This window comes from Carcharhinus amblyrhynchos, chromosome 14 (assembly GCF_965287045.1).
Source record: "Carcharhinus amblyrhynchos chromosome 14, sCarAmb.v2.hapA, whole genome shotgun sequence".
Lineage (NCBI taxonomy): Eukaryota > Metazoa > Chordata > Chondrichthyes > Carcharhiniformes > Carcharhinidae > Carcharhinus > Carcharhinus amblyrhynchos.
In genome coordinates this window covers 30,640,484-30,662,476 of record NC_137337.1, presented here as the reverse complement: position 1 = coordinate 30,662,476, position 21,993 = coordinate 30,640,484, and the positions used below count along the sequence as shown (strand labels likewise).

The 21,993-nt window shown below is 42.9% G+C and overlaps 1 protein-coding gene across 2 annotated transcripts in view; it reads right to left on the bottom strand.

Annotated features, from left to right (window-relative positions):
• Nucleotides 1–3,788: 3,788 nt before the first annotated feature.
• Nucleotides 3,789–21,993, bottom strand: part of traf3 (TNF receptor-associated factor 3) — a 73,640-nt gene continuing 55,435 nt past the window's right edge. Inside the window, exons 6-11 of one of the 2 annotated variants that reach the window (XM_080202543.1) lie at nucleotides 21,087–21,164; nucleotides 19,693–19,767; nucleotides 18,009–18,101; nucleotides 9,527–9,667; nucleotides 8,231–8,423; nucleotides 3,789–7,833 (exon numbers count right to left, since the gene is read on the bottom strand). In XM_080202543.1, coding sequence (XP_080058669.1) covers nucleotides 7,262–7,833; nucleotides 8,231–8,423; nucleotides 9,527–9,667; nucleotides 18,009–18,101; nucleotides 19,693–19,767; nucleotides 21,087–21,164 — 1,152 coding nt within the window. In that variant the 3' untranslated portion in view covers nucleotides 3,789–7,261. The remainder of the gene's footprint in view (nucleotides 7,834–8,230; nucleotides 8,424–9,526; nucleotides 9,668–18,008; nucleotides 18,102–19,692; nucleotides 19,768–21,086; nucleotides 21,165–21,993) is intronic. The other variant, XM_080202544.1, reaches the window with a different exon arrangement.

Genomic DNA, 21,993 nt, shown 5'->3' with positions numbered 1-21,993 from the left:
CTTTGGGGAAGTATTGCAAGCTGAGGAGGACAGTGTAGAATGTCAACAGGAGATGAACATTTTGGTGGAGTAGACAGATAAGTGGCGGATGAAGTTCTGTGCAGACTAGTGTGAAATGATGCAGTCGCAGGAAGAACATGGGAGAGATAATATAAAATATGGGGTAAAATTCTTCAGAGAGTGCAGGAGGAGAAGGACCTAGGTGTATATGTGCATAGATCATTGAAGTTAGCAGAACAGGTGGAGGGAGCAGTTAATAAAGCATGTTGTATCCTGGGCTTTATTAGTAAGGACATAGAATACAAGAGCAAAGAAGCTATGCTGTTCTTGTACAATGATCAGTTAGCCTCAGCTGGGATATTGTGTACAGTTCTACACGCCACACTATTGTGAGGATGTGAACACGTTGGAGAGAGTACAGAGAGGTTTATGAGAATGGTTCACCAAGCCATTCCACTCCATAATGCAGCTCAGTGCAACTGGATTTGTTTGGTTCCACTCTCACCAGAGCCAGGAAATAACCGACAATAGCTTCTTTCTGCACCCACATTGTTATCCCGTGTCGCCAAGGATCTTAACCCCTTCCTATTTCTCATCTCAAGGCTGCCCCTCGGTAACCTTTTCCAAATAACAGTGTTAGTTTTGTAACATGTAATGAAACATGGGATATATCAGTAGCAGGGCTGACAATGTCCAGCTGGATTTCATCACGGGCTCCGAGAGTCAGTACTGGATAAGCAGAACTTGCCTCCAACTAAATATTGGGAAAAACTAAAACCAATCTCGAGTTCCTGTTGCCACTAACTCCACCCATCTCCTTGCCAACAGTCTGAGACTGAAACAGACTGTTTTCTTCTTGGAGTTATATTATATCCGAACCACATGTCTATGCCATCAGTAAGAGTTCCAGTTATGCCTTGGGGTACCTCTTGACTTGACTATTCTAATACTCCCAGCCAGCCTCCCATCTGCCACCCTCCAGAAAATGAAGTAATCAAAACTTCTGCTGCTATATCCTAACTCACAACATATCCTCCTTTCACTGACCTACATTAGCACATATGTAAGCAATGGTGCAATTTTAAAATTCTCATCCCCGTCTCCAAATCCTTCTGCCAGCTTGCCTTCCCTATCTCCAAAATCTCTTCCACACCACAACCTTTCAAAATATCTGTCCTCCAATTCTGACCTCACGGGCATCACAGATTTTAATTGTCCTGTCATTGGCAGCCACATCCTCCAGAGGTGAGGTCTTCAATTCCAGAATCCAGGTGACAAAAACAGTTGATGAGGGAAGGGCCGTGGATGTCGTCTATATGGATTTTAGTAAAGCATTTGACAAAGTGCCTCATGACAGGTTGGTGCAAAAGGTTAAATCTCATGGGATAAAAGGAGAGGTGGCTAGATGGGTGGAGAACTGGCTTGGCCACAGAAGACAGAGGGTAGCAGTGGAAGGTCTTTTTCCAGCTGGAGGTCTGTGACTAGTGGTGTTCCACAGGACTCTGTACTGGGACCTCTGCTACTTGTGATATATATAAATGATTTGGAAGAAGGTGTAACTGGCATGATCAGTAAGTTTGCGGATAACACAAAGATGTCTGGACTTGTAAATAGCAATGAACATTGTCAGAGAATACATCAGGATATAGATAGGCTGGAAAATTGGGCAGAGAAATGGCAGATGGAACTTAATCCAAATAAATGTGAAGTGATGCATTTTGGTAGAACTAAAGTAGGGGGGAGCTATACAATAAATGGCAGAACCATCAAGAGTATAGACACACAGGGACCTAGATGTGCAAGTCCACAGATCCTTGAAGGTGGCATCACCGGTGGAGGTGGTGGTGAAGAAGGCATATGGCGTGCTTGCCTTTATAGGACGGGGCACAGAGTATAGGAACTGGAGTCTGATGTTACAGCTGTATAGAACGTTGGTTAGGCCACATTTGGAGTACTGCGTCCAGTTCTGGTCGCCAGACTACCAGAAGGACGTGGAGGCTTTGGAGAGAGTACAGAAAAGGTTTACCAGGATGTTGCCTGGTATGGAGGGTCTTAGCTATGAGGAGAGATTGGGTAAACTGGGGCTGTTCTCCCTGGAAAGATGGAGGATGAGGGGTGACCTAATAGAGGTGTATAAAATTATGAAGGGCATAGATAGGGTGAACAGTGGGAAGCTTTTTCCCAGGTCAGAGGTGACAAACACAAGGGGTCACAGGTTCAAGGTGAGGGGGGCTACGTTTAACTTAGATATCAGAGGGATGTATTTTACACAGAGGGTGGGGGGGGCCTAGAAAGCACTGCCAAGCAGGGTGGTGGAGGCAGACACACTGGGATTGTTTAAGACTTATCTAGATGGCCACATGAACAGATTGGGAATGAAGGGATACAAACAAATGGTCTAATTGCACATGCTTGGCGGGCCAAAGGGCCTGTTTCCTGTGCAGTATTGTTCTGTATCCCTTTCTGCCTCTGCATCCTTATTGATGATGCGCCTTAAAACCAAGCTTTAGGCCATCAGCATCTCAAGGCTTGGTGTTGTTTTATTTGATAATGCCTTGGCAAAGCACCTGGGGATGTTTTACTAAATTAAATGTATCATAAAAATACAGTAAAAGTCTCACAACACCAGGTTGAAGTCTAACGGGTTTATCTGGAATCATAAGTTTTTGGAGCATCCCAACCATTCTTCACATTCCAATCTGTAATTATCTCGCAATTGTCTCTTTGCTTATATATGCCATGTTTGCGAATGTACACCCACTCACCTGATGAAGGACCAATGCTCCGAAAGCTCGTGATTCCAGGTAAACCTGTTGGACTTTAACTTGGTGTTGAGAGACTTCTTACTGTGCCCACCCTGGTCCAAGACCAGCATCTCCACTTCATAAAAATGCACATAATTTGTTGTGGTTGCACTGTGTACAGTGCATGGATAATTATACAACTTGCAGAGGATCAGCGTAGAGAAGTTTCCTTTTGAGGTATATCTGCATTTATTGAAATTACATTTCTCCAGAAATGATAAGATGTCTTTGTGTTCTCAAAGTCATTGTTTCACAGCCACTGGTGACAAAAGGAGGTCAGAGAAACAAAGGTTTCAACAAACAGTCAGGAAAAGAAGATCTTACAAAATGTAATGTCACTGGTACCTTCCAGTATGAATAACACACACACTTAGACACCCAAACCTGCGAGTCATTAAATAGTATAACTTTTAGTAATGTCAAAAATGCTGAGGTTACATTTGTTACAAAGTAAACACTACAATATCCTGAAAGATTGGAACAAAATAATTTATTCAAAGGGATGGACTGATTTGAAATGCTTGCGGTTTCCAGCTTCTCCTGAGCAGAATCTCCAGTGGCTAAAAAGGAGGTGATGTTCGAGGTCAACATGATGCCCTTATTGTATCACCAGTTCATCCTTCGTGACAGAGTCCTCGTACACTGGTACTTGTGTTTTGCTTGAATTTAAGGACCCCTAGCGTCGATGTCCAGCTCCCCATTCCCAAATACCAGCTCCCTACAGCTCCAGCACTAAATTTTGAGTTGTTTGTTCTGACAGCAGACTTTTAAACATGGGTGTACAATTTAGCCCCTGGATAAGGGGGGAGGGATTTAGCAGAATGAACATGGACAGACACTAACCCTGGAGACAAAAATAAGCAAACACCAGAGTATAAGCGCCAAAGGTGCCAACTCTTTCAATGCATCCAATAAAAGCAAAAGAGTTTCTGAAAATAAATTTATAAAGGCCCCACCCTTAATCAGGATCAGAAAAAGACCAGACTGATTTAGTATTTTAATCCAAACCTCACTTGCACACCAATGATTAAGTTGTAGCCAGGTGGTAGATTTGTAATAAACAATGCAATAATTTTGTAGAGTGGTAACCTGGGTCAAACAAATTCCCATCTTTGGAGGCTTTACATAAAGTAAGAGTACACAAAACCATTGCGAGGGAGGAGCAAATCAAATTATTAAGGGTTGGATTGGAATGGTACCCACAAATTTCAGGACTTATCCTTATTTCAAGTGCTATCCCAAATTATCCACCTTCACTTTTTGTAACTATCTATTGGCTACTCTTGTGGTAAAGTTTGAGAAAGCTGACATAGTTAATATTGCAAACCTCTTTTCGATTGACAAATTCACAAAGTATTGCCTGTGATGCAAAACGAGGTGAAAAGCACAGCTTGTTTCTCCATCTCATTCTCTTGGAACACCGGCTGAGTTTTCACAGTGACACAGTGAATAAGACCAATCCTCACGTTGTCTTCCATTTCCCATTGATCCGCACTGAATTCTAGAATCACTGACAATAATGGATTTTTAAACATCTGAGTTGAAGGGTGTGGTTGACACTGGCTTGGGTCCACATGTGCTACTAAACCTCCCTCAAATGGCTGTTCTTCATGAGAGTCTGGACTTCAAAGCATAGAAAGTAGGAGTAGATCCTTTTGTCCCTTTTAAATCTGCTCTGCCACTCAATATGATCAGGGCTGCTCCTCAATGCTGAACTCTTACACTCTCCCCAAACTCCGGAGATCTTTACAGTCTAGAAATCTACTTCCTTGCAAAACATATTCAGTCACTTAACCATCACAACCTTCCATGGTAGAGAATTCCACAGGTTCACCACCCTCTGATGAAGAAGCTTCTCCTGATCTCAATCCTAAATGACCTACTCCATATCCTTAGAGTGTGACCCCTTGTTCTAGAACTTCCAGCCAGAGGAATCATCCCTGCATCCAGTTTGTCCAGCACTGTCAGAATTTTATACATTTCAATTAGATCCCCTCTCGTTCTTCTAAATTCCAGTGAATACAGGCCCAGCTAACCCAATCTCACCTCATATAAGAATCCAGCCATCAGTCCAGTGAACCTTCACCGCAGTCCCTCTATGGCAAGTATATCCTTTCTCTTAGGCAAGGAGACCAAGGTCAAAACTCTCTGGCCCTTCTGGCTGGCAAAATCTTCTGGTCCTGCCAATGGTGACCCCCCACCCTCCCCCTGCACCCCAGCAAGTTCCCTGGTGGTGGAGAGCACAAGGCAGGCAAAACCCCATCGGCATTGGTGGACCAGAGGATCTTGGGACAGCCAATGGCAGACCATCTCTGCTGCTGGGAAGGGGGAGCAAAGATTCCACCAAAAACTGGACACAATACTCCAGGTGTGGTCCCACCAAGGCCCTGCACAGCTGCAGCTTCAGACATCCTTGCTCCTGTACTCAATTCTTTTTGCAACGAGACACCGAGTTCATCACAGAAAGCCGCATTACTGAACACCTTCACATTTTGCATTTTCCGCCAGATCTTTGGCACTTGGCAAATTTTTCAAACTTTCCACACCTGAATGACCTGTCATGCCCTATCATCAGATAATTCTGATGTGGATATGCTGGCATTGGACTGGGGTAAACACTGTAAAAAGTCTGACAACACCAGGTTTAAGTCCAACCGATTTATTTGATTAAATAAATTGGTTGGACTTAAACCTGGTGTCATCAGATAATTCAGCACAGGCCAGGGCTATTGAGACAGGAACCTTCCCAGCAAGAAGGTTTACCACCACAATATGGAGTGCATTTACCAAGCCAGCATCAGGGGAATGGACTATTTATTGTGTGTTTGGATGATCCGTGTCATAAGACAACAAGTGACACAGGGATGAGTGGAAGAAATACATCTTCAGTTGTACATTTGGAAACAACTATATCAAAATTGAATGTGCACTTCCTACTCAACTGGTTCTACTGCAGTACAAACTAGGCAATGTAAAAAGGTCTGATTATTGCCAATTTGTGAAAATGGATTTCATGGTCAGGTGGTCTTGTCAATTCCAGCCACACCATCAATGGTGATTCCAGCTTGTATTGTTTCTCATCACATCATGTGAGCAGTACTTTTCTGCATACTGTACCACATGGCTGCTGCCAGGAAGGGGGCAATCCTGGTCACGCAGTTCCCCACATAGAGTTTGCTGCAGTAAGGGTGAATGAAGGGAACGACCCTGTTGGTGGACAACAGAGAGCTTTCTGTAGTTAGGACCAGTGAGACTACATTGATAACAGATCGACTCAATGGGACAAAGCAGATGTGATTCATTTCTTAGGTTGAAGTTTGCTGAGGTCAAACTAGATGATAAATTGTCATTGTGATTCACCGCTGCTTCCAGTTGGTAGTGTATTTATTCTCCAATTGGAAACCTAGAATCATATAGTACAGGAGGCCATTCAGCCCATCAAGCCTGGATCAACAACAATCCCACCCAGGCCCTAATCCCTGTAACCCGTGCATTTACCCTGCTAATCTCCCTCTCATTAAGGGTTAATTTAGTATGGCCAATCCACCTAATCTGCACACCTTTGGTCTGTGGGAGGAAAACCAGAGCACCTGGAGGAAACCCACGCAAGACACAGGAAGAAGGTGCAAACTCCACACAGACAGTGATCCAAGAACCAGATCAGATTTGGTTACCCGTAGGATTTTTGTATTCAGGACTAGTACACAGCAAGAAACTATAACATTAACATTCCAAGAATAGGAACTAAATAATATTTTTTAAACATTTCAAGTCAATCCAAACCCTCATTTTGAATGAGCTCTCCATGCACCCCAGACAACATGAAATGGGAGGAACCTGTTGGATTGACTCTCAGCTGGCAGGTTTCCTCTCGTTCACCCCTCCCATCAAACCACAGCCACTCAACTCATTGGAATTGAAGAAATGACTGGGGAGTTTTACAGGCAATGACCTGGAGTCACATTGTCGCAACTCTGGAAACTCCCTTTACCATAACTCAGTGCTGAGCCCAACTCAAACTTGGAAGCTAAACAAAAGGAAGAATGCAAGTCACATTTTGGCCATGCTGCTGTAGCATACAGAGTAGCCAGATTGTAATGCTAACAGAAACATGCTACAGTGCTTTTTTCAGAGTTCCAACTACAACTCCCACTTTGATTGGACAATCAATACTGTCTGTCATTACTTCAGGACATCTGTAATGTATTTAACACAGCTTCTGAGGGAACCCACAGAATGAATCACCACCAAATATTCTAAAGTTATCGGTGTCCTTCCAGTATGACCTCTTTTGCTGTGAAGTGAAGTCCTTGTGCTTCAGGTGGGACCGGTGAACTGCTCATAGCGACCAGCTGCGAGGAATGTCCATCTGTTGAAGATCAACAACGCTGTGCTCCATTGGTGCAGAGCCCCCGTGCTGCAATTTTAACTCCCCTCGTGTCGGACACGTTAATGGGTCAGGGGTCCGGCAAATCTGAGGTATCAACAACTACTTTTATGAAGATAGTGTCATCTTTAATATACGTCCCACTTTCCAAGACCGGCTGTGCAACAAAGAGCGGGCAGCCTGAAGCAATATTCATCTCACCTACTGGCTTTTTAAAACTGCTACTGTTAGGATCTGGTTTAAAGGCATCACCTAAGTGGCGACTGGCCGGTGCTTGGTCCAATAGCATCAACGTTACTTTCTGTTTAAAAGGCCACGGTAACAGTGCGTCGTACTCTCCCCGCATAACGACAAAAAACAACGATAAGTGAGTCCCTTTACCCATCCCATCTCCGTTGAGGTAAACCCGAGCGCACATCTTGTAGCCAAAGTAACCCGTGTAAAACGGCTGGCTATACAAGGACAACGTTTTCCCGCTGACAGCCTCCTGTTTGCGGCGAGCGTAGTCTCGGATTTTCCAAATCAGTTTCCCGTTGTAGCTCGCCGTTTCGAGCACTTGGAAGCGCAGGTCCATGTCCGCTAACCGCACATCGTGGACGCTCAGTAGGTTGTCGTGTCTCTTTACTTGGTTATCTAGTGCTGCTGCAAACAAAAACCCAGAAACATTTTCAGATCGAAAGCTTTTATCTGAGCTGGGTAATTTTGCAGCGATAAATTCATTTACTATCACACCTCTTAATGATGGCCAACTCAAGACAAAGTGTTCTCATTTAAAAAGTTATTGGGAGGAAACCATTGTCATGGCAATAATATCCAGCCTCCAAACAAATAAAATTTTAATGCTTAGAATTATGACCCAGAGCTCCTCTAGAGTTTGGCATATTATCAGTGTAACCTAGTTTTGAATGCTCCATTATTTCTAAAACTGGTTGCATTACTCCTAACTTTTCAACAGCAGGTGACAGAAGGTCATATAGAGATATACAGCATGGAAACAGGTCCTTCAGTCTAGGGGTTAGAGTGATGGTACTGTACTCACTGAGGCTCGCTGCTCCCGTGCCTGACCCAACAGTTCTGCCGGACAGTTCCAGCTGTCGCACTTGCATCTGAAGCTGGTTTACAGATTCTTCCAAACTTTTCACCTCTCTCACAGACTCCTCCTGCTTCTGATACGTCTGTTGTGACGCTTGATCAATATTCATTAATTTATCTGTGTGACTGGCTAACATTTTCTACAAAACAGAAAAGAAGCACAAGTTAAATGTCATGTTTGACACAATGTGAAAAGATACTCTTTGAGGTGGACAGGGAAGCTCAACATCGCAGTTAACCTAGAGTCTACATCATTTACATTTAAATCCGTGCTCAAGGATAGAGACAGTAAGAAGTCTTGCAACACCAGGTTAAAGTCCAAAAGGTTTATTTGATAGTAAACGCCACAAGCTTTCGGAACGCTGTTCCTTCGTCAGGTGTGTGGAGAGTTTTCTTTTGGACTTTAACCTGGTGCTGCGAGACTTCTTACTGTGTTTACCCCAGTCCAACACCAGCATCTCCACATCAAGGATAGAGAGGCAGAGGATTGTTATGTTTCCACTCTGTGGGAAAGTGGGGGAGTTTGGTTACGAAAGTTGTTCCAATTCTGGTATCATGTCAAAACATTAACTATTTTATAAACTCATGATCACAGCTCAGCTGCAAGCTTTCTAGATTAAAAAGCCTGTGCCTCCTTAGTCTTTACTCAAACTTTAGTCCGTTCACTGTCATGTAGCCTTGGAACCTTTAGATCCTGAAAGTTTGTTTCTTATCCATTCCTGGGATGTGGGAGTCACTGGCTGGGCCAGCATTTATTGCCCATCCCTGAGGGCAGTTGAGAATCAACCACATTGCTGTGGATCTGGAGTCACATATAGGCCAGACCGGATAAGGATGAAAGATTGCCTTCCCTAAAGGACATTGGTGAACCAGATAGGCTTTTACAACAATTGACGATAGTTTCATGGCCATCAGTAGACTTTTAATTCCAGATTTTTACTGAATTCAAATTCCACTATTTGCTGTGGTGGGACTTGAATGCAGATCACCAGAGCATTACCAAGCGTCTCTGGATTTCTAGCCCAGTGACAGTACCACTATGCTACCGCCTCCCCTGTCACCGTCGTTTCTCTGCAAGCAGACAGCCTAATCAGAACAGCGCTGTATAATCTGATCAAGCTTTCCGCTGACATTTTATTCCTAAACCATTCAACATTCTACAGCAAGCTATATTATAGGCATACTCCCACTAATGGGAGCTGCAGATACCAGAGCAGTTTTTATTTGTGCCGGTTGTTCTTACCTGCATGTGCCCAAGTCGACTTTCGTTCTTACTTGAAAGCTGTCCTAATTTACTTTGTTCTTTCTCCATGTGGCTTATCTGAGCTGCCATAATGTCAATTGTTTTAGACTTTTCCTGCAATTTGTTCTGAAGCTCAAAAATCTGCAACAAGATTTTTTAATAAAATGCTGTTACTAAAGGTCTCAGATCAGCAAGCAGTGTTGATCTCTTCACCAGAGATTTTGGATTTATGTTCTCGGGCATCAAGATTCATATTTGTCACTCATTTGCAGAGACCAGAAATCTCTAATTTTTGTCAAATATACAAAAATCTCAGCTTTATTTCTTTACGTTCTTATCATCTGCTATTTGTACTCCCGGAAGTGAGGAATGAACTGGGCCTCGGGCCCGTTCCAGATGCCATGATCATCTGACAAGCGGTAACACTGCTTCAGACAAGGTTTTCCATTTTAAAAGCGTCCCGATACCACCACTTTCTCAGTTGTCTCTCCGAGAGAGAGAGGAAGGCTTTGATCACTTGGTCATGGGGTGAACAGATGCTGGCTGGGATTTAAATGGGAGTCCAATATACTAAAAGAGCCATTGTTCTGCCTGAATTTTCATATCCATTTTAATAATTTGACAGGAATATGTCAAATGACTTTGTGTATCCAGGGTGTTGTATCTATTCATCCCGCATTTCCTTAACACAACATATTAAATGCAAAAAAATGAAATTACTCTCAATCTGTATATTTAAATAAGATGTCAAAAAAGTGATCCAAATTTGTCCATAAACATACCTTAATCTCAGCTAAGTAACAACATGCACTTCACATTGTAATTCAGTCCAGTGAGAGTATAAAACTAAGACCAACTGCACATTAAAGTATAATCCTTCAATACCAGTGAACATTAATGTTCTTTCGTAGAACGAAGGAATCGAGTTTAGATTTAAGATGAATGGAAAAGGGTGAATCACAAGCTTTTTTCAATAGTTCTCAGACGTCTAGTCTCAGGAGCTCACGGCTGGAACAATGCCCAGAAACATTTTAAATGAGAACTTCTCACATCATTCGAGGTTTTGGTTTCAACATGGCTAACGGCAATCAAACCAGATCAAAGACCCAACAGCATAGTGCAAAAACAGCTCCCTTCTCATAGCTACAGTTCCAAAACTGAGAGCTATTAACTTATTAGCCTATCATTTGGGGTTACCCTATTGTGTCAGTCAGCTGACTGCCTTTCTAACTGCATTACATGAAAATAAATTGGATAAAATTAACTGGCGTAAAAGAGAATGGACGAAAAGATTGAAACTTGTATGTAGTGGAAGGGAGGAGCCAAGAGAGCCAAAGATTATATATAGGAGGTAGACAGGAAAGCAGACTTGAGGCCATAATCACAGATCAGCCACAATTTTATTAAATGGTGGTGCAGGCTTGAGGGGCCAAATGGCCTATTCTTACTCCCAACTGTATGTTGTATGACCATACCTGGGGTTAATAATGAAAAAGCAAGGTGCATGTCAACAATGGCAGTCAATGACATAATGGAAAGAAAGAAATTTCGGTCTAAAGATTGCAGGATTATCATGAATGACTTCCCACGCAAATTCTGACAGAATTGAAAGTCTGTCTCAAACTCTTTCCTACCAAATATGTACAGAGACAGGAAAGGAAAGAGTTAAAATTACAAATATGAACTGCCTTTCATGATCTCAATACATTCCGATAGACTTTAGTCACTGTTGCAACGTGACAAAACCTGGCAGCTAAATTTTCATACAGCAAGATCCCACACATGGTATTGAGATCCATGGCCAATTAATCTGCTTTCCGTGGGGCTGGTAGAGTGATAAATACGGCTCAGGAGAATACCGCTGCTCTTCTTTAGACAATACTGTGGCCTCCTATAATTTATGTAGGATATTAAAATTTCAGACCCTAAAATGTTTGTCTGAAGTCGCACTCCAAAGACTTGAACATTTAATCTCAGCTGAAACTCCAGTTCAAGAAGGAGGGAGGTGCCATCCTTTGCAGGAGATGTTAATCCAGGTGGACAAAGAGCTAATGACACTATATGAAAAAAAAAGTTCTTCTCTTGCACAGTGGCACGGTGGTTAGCACTGCTGCCTCACAGCACCAGGGGTCCAGGTTCAATTCCGGCCTTGGGTCACTGTCTGTGTAGAGTTTGCACATTCTTCCAGTATCTGCGTGAGGTTCCTCCGGTTTCCTCCCACAGTCTAAAGATGTGCGGGTTAGGTTGATTGGCCAGGCTAAATTGATGCTAGTATCAGGGTAAATATGTGGGATTACGGGAATAGGACCTGTGGTGGGATTGTGGTCAGTACAGACCTGATGGGCCAAACGGCCTCCTTCTGCACTGTGGGGATTCTATGAGATGTCCCAAGTGTCCTGGTCATTGTTTATCCTTCAACCAAGGTATAGAACATAAGAAATAGGAGCAGGAGTAGGCCATCTAGCCCTTCGAGCCTGCCCCGCCATTCAATAAGATCATGGCTGATCTGTCGTGGCTCAGTTCCACATTTCCGCCCTCTCCCCATAACCCTTAATCCCCTCTCTTATCAAAAACCCATCAACCCGCGTCTTAAAAATATTTAGCGAGGCAGCCTCCACCACTTCAACGGGCAGAGAATTCCAGAGATTCACCACCCTTTGAGTGAAGAAGCTCCTCCTCAACTCTGTTCTAAACCGCCCCCCCTTTATCTTGAGGCTGTGCCCCCTAGTCCTACTGTCCTTTCTGAGCGGGAAGAGTCTCTCCACCTCTATCCTATCCATCCCATTCATCATCTTATACGTCTCAATGAGATCTCCCCTCATTCTTCTAAACTCTAACGAGTACAAGCCTAGTTTATTCAGCCTCTCCTCATAGCTCAACCCCCTCAACTCTGGCATCAGCCTAGTAAACCTCCTCTGCACTCCCTCCAAGGCCAAAATATCCTTGCGTAAGTACGGCGCCCAAAACTGCACACAGTACTCCAGCTGCGGTCTCACCAATGCCCTATACAGCCGCAGCAAGACCTCCCTACTTTTATATTCAATCCCCCTCGCTATGAAGGCCAGCATCCCATTTGCCTTCCTGACCACCTGCTGTACCTGCAAGCTGGGTTTTTGCGACTCATGCACAAGGACCCCGAGGTCCCTCTGCACTGTCGCCTGCTGCAGTTTTTCTCCACGTAAGTAATAATCCTTCCTACCATTATTCCTACCAAAGTGGACCACCTCGCACTTGCCAACATTAGATTCCATTTGCCAGTTCCTGGCCCATTCGCCCAGCCTATCTAGATCCTTCTGCAGACTCTCCACACCCTTCATCACATTGTTTCCATATATTACAACAGGAAAATACAGTGAGGCCAGAATCACAAAATTACAAAAATGCTTCATTGGTCATAAAGAGCTCATTCAAGAAATGTGGGCTTCACCCATCCCTAATTGCCCTTGAAGCAAGTGGCCATTTAAGAGTCAACCACATTGCTAAGGGTTTGGAATCATGTGTAGGCCAAGTGAGATAAGATGACAGATTTCCTTCCCTAAAGGACAACAGTGAACCAGATGGATTTTCACAACAACAGACAACGGTTTCATGGTCATCATTTCAATAGGATTTTAATTCCAGATTTTTATTACATTCAAGTTTCTCCATCTGCTATGATGGCATTCAAACATTACAAGTCCAGTGACGATACCACTGCACTACCGCCTCCTCTGAGATTGTGAAAGGCACTATAGAATCATAGAATCCCTACAGTGCAGGAAGCCATTCGGCCCATCGAGTTTGCACTGACCACAATCCCACCCAGGCCCTAACCCAATTACCCCATGCAATTTAACATGGCCAATCCACATAACCTGCGCATCTTTGGACTGTAGGAGGAAACCGTACCCAGAGGAAACCCATGCAGACATGGGGAGAACATGCAAATTCCACACAGACAGTGACCCAAGCTGGGGATTGAACCTGGGTCCCTGTCACTGTGAGGCAGCAGTGAACCATAGAACCCTAGAAACCCTACAGTACAGAAAGAGGCCATTTAGCCCACTGAGTCTGCACCAACCACAATCCCACTCAGGCCCTACTCTCATATCCCTACATATTTACCCACTAATCTCTCTAACCTATGCATCTCAGGACACTAAGGGGCAATTTTAGCATGGCCAATCAACCCAGCCCACACATCTTTGGACTGTGGGAGGAAACCGGAGCACCCGGAGGAAACCCAAGAAGGCACGAGGAGAATGTGCAAACTCCACACGGACAGTGAATCAAACTCAGGTCCCTGGAGATGTGAGGCAGCAGTGCTAACCACTGTGCTACTGTGCATATTAATGCAAGTCTTTCTTTTGTTCTTGTTTTCTACCTGAGCAATCAGACAGGATCTCATTTCAAAAGATATCACCTCTTAACAGCGCACCCTACTTGACATGCCAAGCTACATTGTGTGCTCAAGGTTGCGGAATGGGGCTTGAAGCCACAAGCTCACATGCTGGAGGGGAAAATAGGGCCACCACTCAGCCAGTGCTGACACATCTAGAAAAGGGAGGAGGAAACTGTGACCCATTTCCAAAAATTCCATTTATTCCACGGAACCAGGACAACAAAGGAACCCACAAAAAATGCATCCACACCACTGCTGAGAACAAAAAAAAAAGCACAGATTGTTCATCCAAAACACAGACAAAGCCAAGGCTTAAAAAAAATCAAATAGCACAAATCATCAACATCTGCTACCACCGTTTTTAAAAAGTGAACACAGTCAACAGCTGGCAGCGTGAAATCCGGTTTTTGCGTTACTGCAAGGGATTCACAATCAAATACCGGATAGCTGCTTGTAGCTTAAAAAGATCCCAATCAATACCTGTCATTGATTTGATAGGCGAATATAAACTTTACACAAAACAACATCCGGGCAAAGTTTACACATAAAACGCAATGTGATTTTTTTTTTTAACATTTCCAATGCATTTAGGCTTTCTTAGTGCAGAAGAAACTTTGAAATATTTTGGCTGCAACTTGTAAAATCAAAGGAATCTTCATTCAAAACCAGCTTGAGGTTATAAATGCTGGCTGGGTTTCCTTAAAAATGATTTTTCAAACAGAATGAGAAACAAGTCATTAAAAAGTATTCGATTAAAATGCCTTGATCTAGAACACACCTGTTTTCAATTGTCAGATGCGGAGGAATGCACCATAGTTCCAGATTCTCTCAGAAATCTACAGTGAACAATCCACCTTACCATGTAAGGCATCAAATTCAGTGTTATATAACACTGCAGACTGCATTAGCCACATTTCTCCATTGGCTGTCATAGCTCAATTGGCAAAAGCCCTTTCTGGTGAGGCGCACAAAACATCCAGGATTGTTTTTACAGTAAAAATGAGTTAATTTTTGCTACGACATTAGAATTTCTAGTGGGATTAAGTACAGTAGCACCTTGAAACTATTCCTCTAAGTTGACCCATTCATGTTTGCCCTTGCTGACCGTAAACTCCCAGGGTTCAAAAAAAAAATCAACCCTCAGCCATTTCCAGTTCCCTAAATTATCACATTACCACAACCAGTGTTCAGTGACATCGGAACAACCTTTCCCTCATTATTCCATTGTTAAAGCATTGAAAGGACAACAGTTGAAACAGAGCACTCAAGCACAAGAAAACCTACCCTACACTTGGTTCAGTTTGTGATCACCATCAGTAAGAGGCATATATTTAGCAATGGAACTGTGGGGCAGTGGTGCCTGACACACACAGTCTCCCACAATCCCAACGTTCTACTGCACACTGAATTTGTGCTTCTATGGTGCACATCATGGTCAGGAATACACAGAAAAATCTCAAGTATCCAAGCAACACTGCAAAGCTGTTTTTACATAGCTACAGATATCAGCCCCTGATTAGCACAAGAGGAAACTGGCCAGGATTCTAAGGCCATTACACGCCAGCCTTGGACAATCCCAGCTCGTTTACTTTTCAGTTGTGGCCTGCAGTCAGATAGATAGATACCTGTACAGCAAGAATTTAACTTGCTTTAAATTGTGCAAGCCCCACGTTAAGCCCAAACCAGGGAAACCAGTTTTAAGGATTACAAGAGCAACGAACATAAACGCAGAAAACTGCTGGAGACACTCAGCAGGTCAGGTAGCACTGGTGAGGAGGGAAAACAAAATTAACATTTCAGTTCAAATGATCAGAACTGGGAGATATGGGAGACAAGAACAGGAACAAAAGATGGCCTTCAAGGAGGCCTACATGGTTATGGTAGAATAGCAGAAAGGGTGGAGGGAAACTTGGAAACTCCTGCAGAGCGAAATAGATATAGGGACATCAGCAGTGCATCTAGACCACTGAGCCAACCATGTAGAATTAGAGAATTCCCACCCAATAAAAGTGATTTCAGTGTATGACAAATAAAAGGTCACGCTAGAACCGGGTTAGATTTTAAATCCTGGTGGCAGAAGCTGTCAAATGTAGCAGATTCAATCGCTCCAGCTGCTGCTACTGGATTTTGTATTAGTGAATTTATGCAGTCTAGAAATTGGCAAGCACTAATGCTGGTGGTAATTATGCAATAATAACTGTGGAACATGCTCTCGAGCTCGAAGCTGATTTTATCTTATCGAGTGCGTAAGTGAAGAAGAAACCAAGATTCTATATCCAGAAAACTTTTAATTAACATCAATCACAGCCATTGCCCGATACATTTTATCTGGGCATTTTAAACTGGTGGGGTCTGTATTAAAAAGATGTAGAACGCCTTGTTCTCAGACAATTCAGTTCCCATTCCATTTGTTGACTTCAATCAGGCCACTAGATGGCACATTGAGCAATTTCAACAGTCCTCTTGTACTTACACAATAAGGAGAACTTTGAATAATCCTGTATCGAGTGACTGACACACACCCACTCAATCATCCACCTCCCTGTATTTTACCATTCAAGTTAAACCAGGGGATCAGTGCTGAGGATGTCACAATTCCAATCTCAGGGGCATTTTAATATGATTACACTATTTCTTAAATTAATTTAACTTTGTACACTGTCTTAACATTAAACCACGTTAACGTTAGTCAGCACAGCATCTGGCCAAGTATTTAATTTTTGACCTCCCAATGGATGGAAGGAGGAAGAAGCAAAAGCAAGAATGTAACTGAATAACTTGGCTTTTTTTTGTTTAATAATGGATTTTACAAGCACTTAAATGTTCCCTTATCTCATGACAAAGAGGAAGCAATAGAATGTTCCGGGATTTCCACTGGGTGAAACAGCACCACAGAATAAGAAACCAAAAGGCAAATGCTGGATGTGTGCGTGTGACAGACTTGGAAGAGAATGCTCAGTCACAGCTGCCTTCCATCGTGAGAACCCTTTTCTTACAATAAAGACATCCCTTGCATCACATCTTCCCAAGCGTAACAGGAAACAAATTTTGTTTCTTGGGAAGTGAAGCTGAACGGTTTTATCATACTTCTAGTATGTTCGTTTAGCTCAGTTGGTTGGACAGCTGGTTTGCAATGCAGAGCGGTGGTTACAGCGTGGGTTCAATTCTGATACCAGCTGAGGATATTGGTGAAGGTTGCTGCTTGCCTGAGATGTGGTGATTCTCAGGTTAAATCACCACCTTTGAGGGTTAGAGCAGCCTGCGGTCACCTGGGACTATGACGACTTTACCTTTTACCTAGTGTTAACTAGTTAGCCCGAAATATATTGTTTAAACACACAAATGATTTACAATCAAATATTCCACTATTTTGACAACAATACAACTTATATTTATACAGCGTCTTTAACGTAATGGAACGTCCCATGGTGCTCCACAGAAGCATTATAAAACAAAGAATGACACCCAATCACATGAGGAGATGATAGGTCAGATAACCAAAAGCTTGGTCAAAGAGGCAGCTTTTCAGGGAATATCCTAAAGGAGGGAAGCGAGGTGGAAAGGCAGAGGGGTGTAGGGAGGGTGGTTCAGAGCTTGGGGTGTAACCACAGACCTCAATCTTGCAGCGATTCAAATTGGGGGTGCATAAAAGGCCAGAATGAGAAGACTGCAGATATCTCAGCGTTGTGGGGCTGCAGTGGATGAGAGAGATAGGAATGGCACCACCATCCTAGAAGAAATCAGCTGACATAAAATAGACCAGGGATAGATAGACAATGAGAATAGGAAAATCACAATGAGATTTGGGATGAAACAGCAGGGTTCCACCGCATCAACACCATTTTTTGGCATTAATGCAAATAGAATCCAAATATTGGAACAAATGGCTGGACCAAAGGCAGCTTTCCTACGATTCAATATTTGAAGCATTGGTGTGAAGTACAAGCAGCAACTTTGTTTCTAAAGAATAAATGAGGCAGACTGGTTAAAATTAAAATAATCTTGCTGATCTCTGCCACAGCGAGCAGTCTTTTAAAAACGATTACCACAGATTTGACTAACAAGCACTGATGGACCAAACAAATTGCTCCCTCTGATTACCGTATTTTCCAGATCTCCATTCTTCACTAGCACACAGTTCAAATGTTGAGCCATATTATCAGCTTCATGCACTTTAAGCTCCTGGTTGGTTCCCTAAAAGAGTAAGCAAAGAAAATTCAGTGTCAGCTTGTGGAGAAAACAATGGAAAATAAAACAGAAATGTAAACTCACTATAGGCAATCAGTAAACAGTATTAGTCCCTGGATAAATACACCAGGTAAGCTCATGAAGGTACGTCTTTTGTTCTACATGTTACATTAAAGTTAAAATTTATTTATTAGTGTCACAAGTAGGCTTACATAAACACTGCAAAGAAGTTACTGCGACAATCCCCCGAGTCGTCACGCTCAGGTGCCTGTTCATAAGAGCATAAGAAATAGGAGCAGGAGTAGGCCATCTAGCCCCTCGAGCTTGCCCTGCCATTCAATAAGATCATGGCTGATCTGTCGTGGCTCAGTTCCACTTTCCCGCCCTCTCCCCATAACCCTTAATCCCCTTGCCTACCAAAAACCTATCAACCCGCGTCTTAAAAATATTGAGCGAGGCAGCCTCCACCACTTCAACGGGCAGAGAATTCCAGAGATTCACCACCCTTTGAGTGAAGAAGTTCCTCCTCAACTCCGTTCTAAACCGCCCCCCCTTTACCTTGAGGCTGTGCCCCCCTAGTCCTACTGTCCTTTCTGAGCGGGAAGAGCCTCTCCACCTCTATCCTATCCATCCCATTCAACATCTTATACGTCTCAATGAGATCTCCCCTCATTTTTCTAAACTCTAACGAGTACAAGCCTAGTTTATTCAGCTTCTCCTCATAGTTCAACCCCCTCAACTCCGGCATCAGTCTAGTAAACCTCCTCTGCACTCCCTCCAAGGCCAAAATATCCTTGCATAAGTGCGACGACCAAAACTGCACACAGTACTCCAGCTGCGGCCTCACCAGTGCCCTATACAGCTGCAGCAAGGCCTCCCTACTTTTATATTCAATCCCCCTCGCTGTAAAGGCCAGCATCCCATTCGCCTTCCTGACCACCTGCTGCACCTGCAGGCTGGGTTTTTGCGACTCATGCACAAGGACCCCGAGGTCCCTCTGCACCGTCGCATGCTGCAGTTTTTCGCCACGTACACTAAAGGAGAATTTAGCCTGGCCAATGCACCTAACCGGCGCGTCTTTCAGACTGTGGGAGGAAACCCATGCAGGAACAGAAAGAACATGCAAACTCCACACAGACAGCGACTCAAGCCACGAATCAAACCCGGCTCCCTGGCACTGTAAGGCAGCAGTGCTAACCACTGAGCCACCGTGCCGTAATATTATAATGCAGCCATCTACAGTGCAACAAAGGGATACCAGGCAGTTTCTCTTTCCTCTGCAATTTCAAGAAATGGCTTCTGTTGGTAAGATCGACTCCTCGAATTTTAGAGGCAAAAATAGAAAATGCTGGAAAATCTCAGCAGGTCTGACAGCATCTGTGGGCAGACAATAGAGCTAACATTTCAAGTCTAGATGATCCTAGACTCTAGGTCATTTAGACTCAAAACATTGGCTCTCTTCTCTTCCCATTGTTTCCGATTCCAGCATCTGCAGTAATTGGCTTTTACCCTAGAATTTTAGTGCTATTATTGAGATTTTTCTCCTGTTTGTAGCAAAGCTTCAATATGAAGAACAATAAAAACATTTTGTACTGACCTGGAAGGTACATCCATACTTAGAGAATGGGCAAGACATGACCACATTGAGACATTGCAACTGGTGGTTACTTAACTGCAGATAGAAAACAGAGTGCACTGTTGATAAATCTTCCAACGCGCAACTCAAATCATGCACTTTTATCTATAACTAAAAGGCTATTGATAAGGACAGTCAGGGGGTTAGCCGATAAAGAATGATGCTATGGCAGAATCTTACAAAGATGTTAAAAATGGTAATATGCGTCTAAGTACACAGAAGATGATTTTGCATTTTTTAAAGACCTAAATTTTAATGTTAACATTATTTACTTTGCTTCTGAATCCTGAAGCAGGGTCATCATCCAGAAATGTGAATTCTATTCCTCTCTCCAAATATGTTGCCGAACCTATTGCATATTTCCAGCGGTTTCTACTTTTATGATATCTCAAATATATCCTAATATCCTAAACTAGATATGCAACCCAGAGGGTGAGGGTACCATGTCTAATACTTGAACATGTATTCCATTTGGTACAGAATGGATTTCCTTCATCTTGTGTCATCTAAACAAAGATTTATACTGAAAAACTTGTTTAAGAGTAAAACAACAAAAAACATTATCTGTAGGCTACAGGTGACGGCATTGTCCCTTCCCAACAGGAATAATTGTATAATCATTGACCTCGAATAATCATTGCACTTGAATCACCTGAGCACACACACCATTGCTATAGCAAACGTGAGAAATGAACAATGATTTCTGGCTGATCTGGCCACAACCGGAAGATTTCCGCTCTGTGCTGCGGATAATGAAATCCTAAACACATCTTCATCAATTGGCTCTCAATTTTCTTCACTATATTTCCATAATAAGGAACATAGTATTTTGTAATTTGATGGGTCAAAGGACACAAGTGTGATATAAACCTCTCAGAAGTTCACTACTTGAGATAAACGCTCAATTAGAGTGCATTTAGCTCCCATTCAAATGCAGTAAAAGACATCTTATTGCTTACAATTGCTTTTAGCAATCAAGCCCAGACAGCCTTGTGCCTAAGCACATAAGAACGCGGATACATCACCATCTCAATAATGGGGATGAGAGACTGGGAATCTTTCAACTCAGATTAAGATGCACACAACTCAGCAAACCCTACAAGTAAAGGCAGGTTCCAGGGCTCAACAGAACCCAGTTGTACAAGTGGCAATTTACAAAATCACAAATCGCCCTTTCCTGTCATTCTCCCTCAAAGGGATAAATTTTATGTGGTGATTTTCTTGCAGGAGAACTAGATTGTAATGTTATATTATGCAGTTAAAGAAATTTCTCCATATTAACTGAATCCATAATCAGAAATGTCCAGCTAACAACTCTTAAAACTGGGCTACTTAGGAAAGACTAACACGCTTACCTCTCCCCTCAGAATGTAAGCATTGCACTTATTAGGGCACGGCACTGGGAATGATGGACAGTCAAAGTCTTCATGTTTCTACAAAGAAAGAGAAACCGTCAATTTTTTCCAAATACGCCACCCTCCTCAAAATAGTTTGCTGAAGTAATTTAAAGATATTATCCAAGATTGGACACGTGCTTTTTAAATTGTATCCGTCCGTTAACTTGCAGTCATGTGCAGCTTTTAGATGCCTTATTTTAATGTGGCTCATCACACCAAAAGAATCTTTTGTTGAACCGCCCAGAGTGAAGCCTGATTGAAGGCATTTGATCAGAAAAGTCGAGTCTCAACGACTTGCGTTGACAAGTATAATCATTTTGATGCATTTCACTTTCAAAAATAAACACAGTTCTTTACGATTAAATCTGCCTCACTATCTCAGCACCCCAACCATAACCCACCACCCCTCATATCCTGCCCAAAGAAAACGTCTGCCTTCCTCCTGGACATGTTGATGTTGGCTGGGAAATAGCATCACAGGCAGCAGACTCCCAGGGCCTGATCAAATGACCTCAGTTGAGATAAATCACACCCTTGGCAGTTCCTTGGCGCTGGCAGACCTGATTACACACGCTTTTCAAATTCAGGATGTGACTGATAGAAAAATGTTAAAGATACTGTTTATGCAGCATGATGCAGGATTATGCACAGTTTTTGTACAGAATAAACAGCCTGAATCTCTTTATTAAAACCTAGGTCCAGTGTGGCTCTGAAAGACATCTGTCTTTCTGTCTCAAGTTTGACAGGAGGGTAGAGTAATTGCAGGCGATTACATAGAACACTACAACACAAACAGGCCCTTCGGCCCACGTTGCGCCGATCATATCCATACCTACCAGGTCATAGAACTATCTGTAACTTCCAA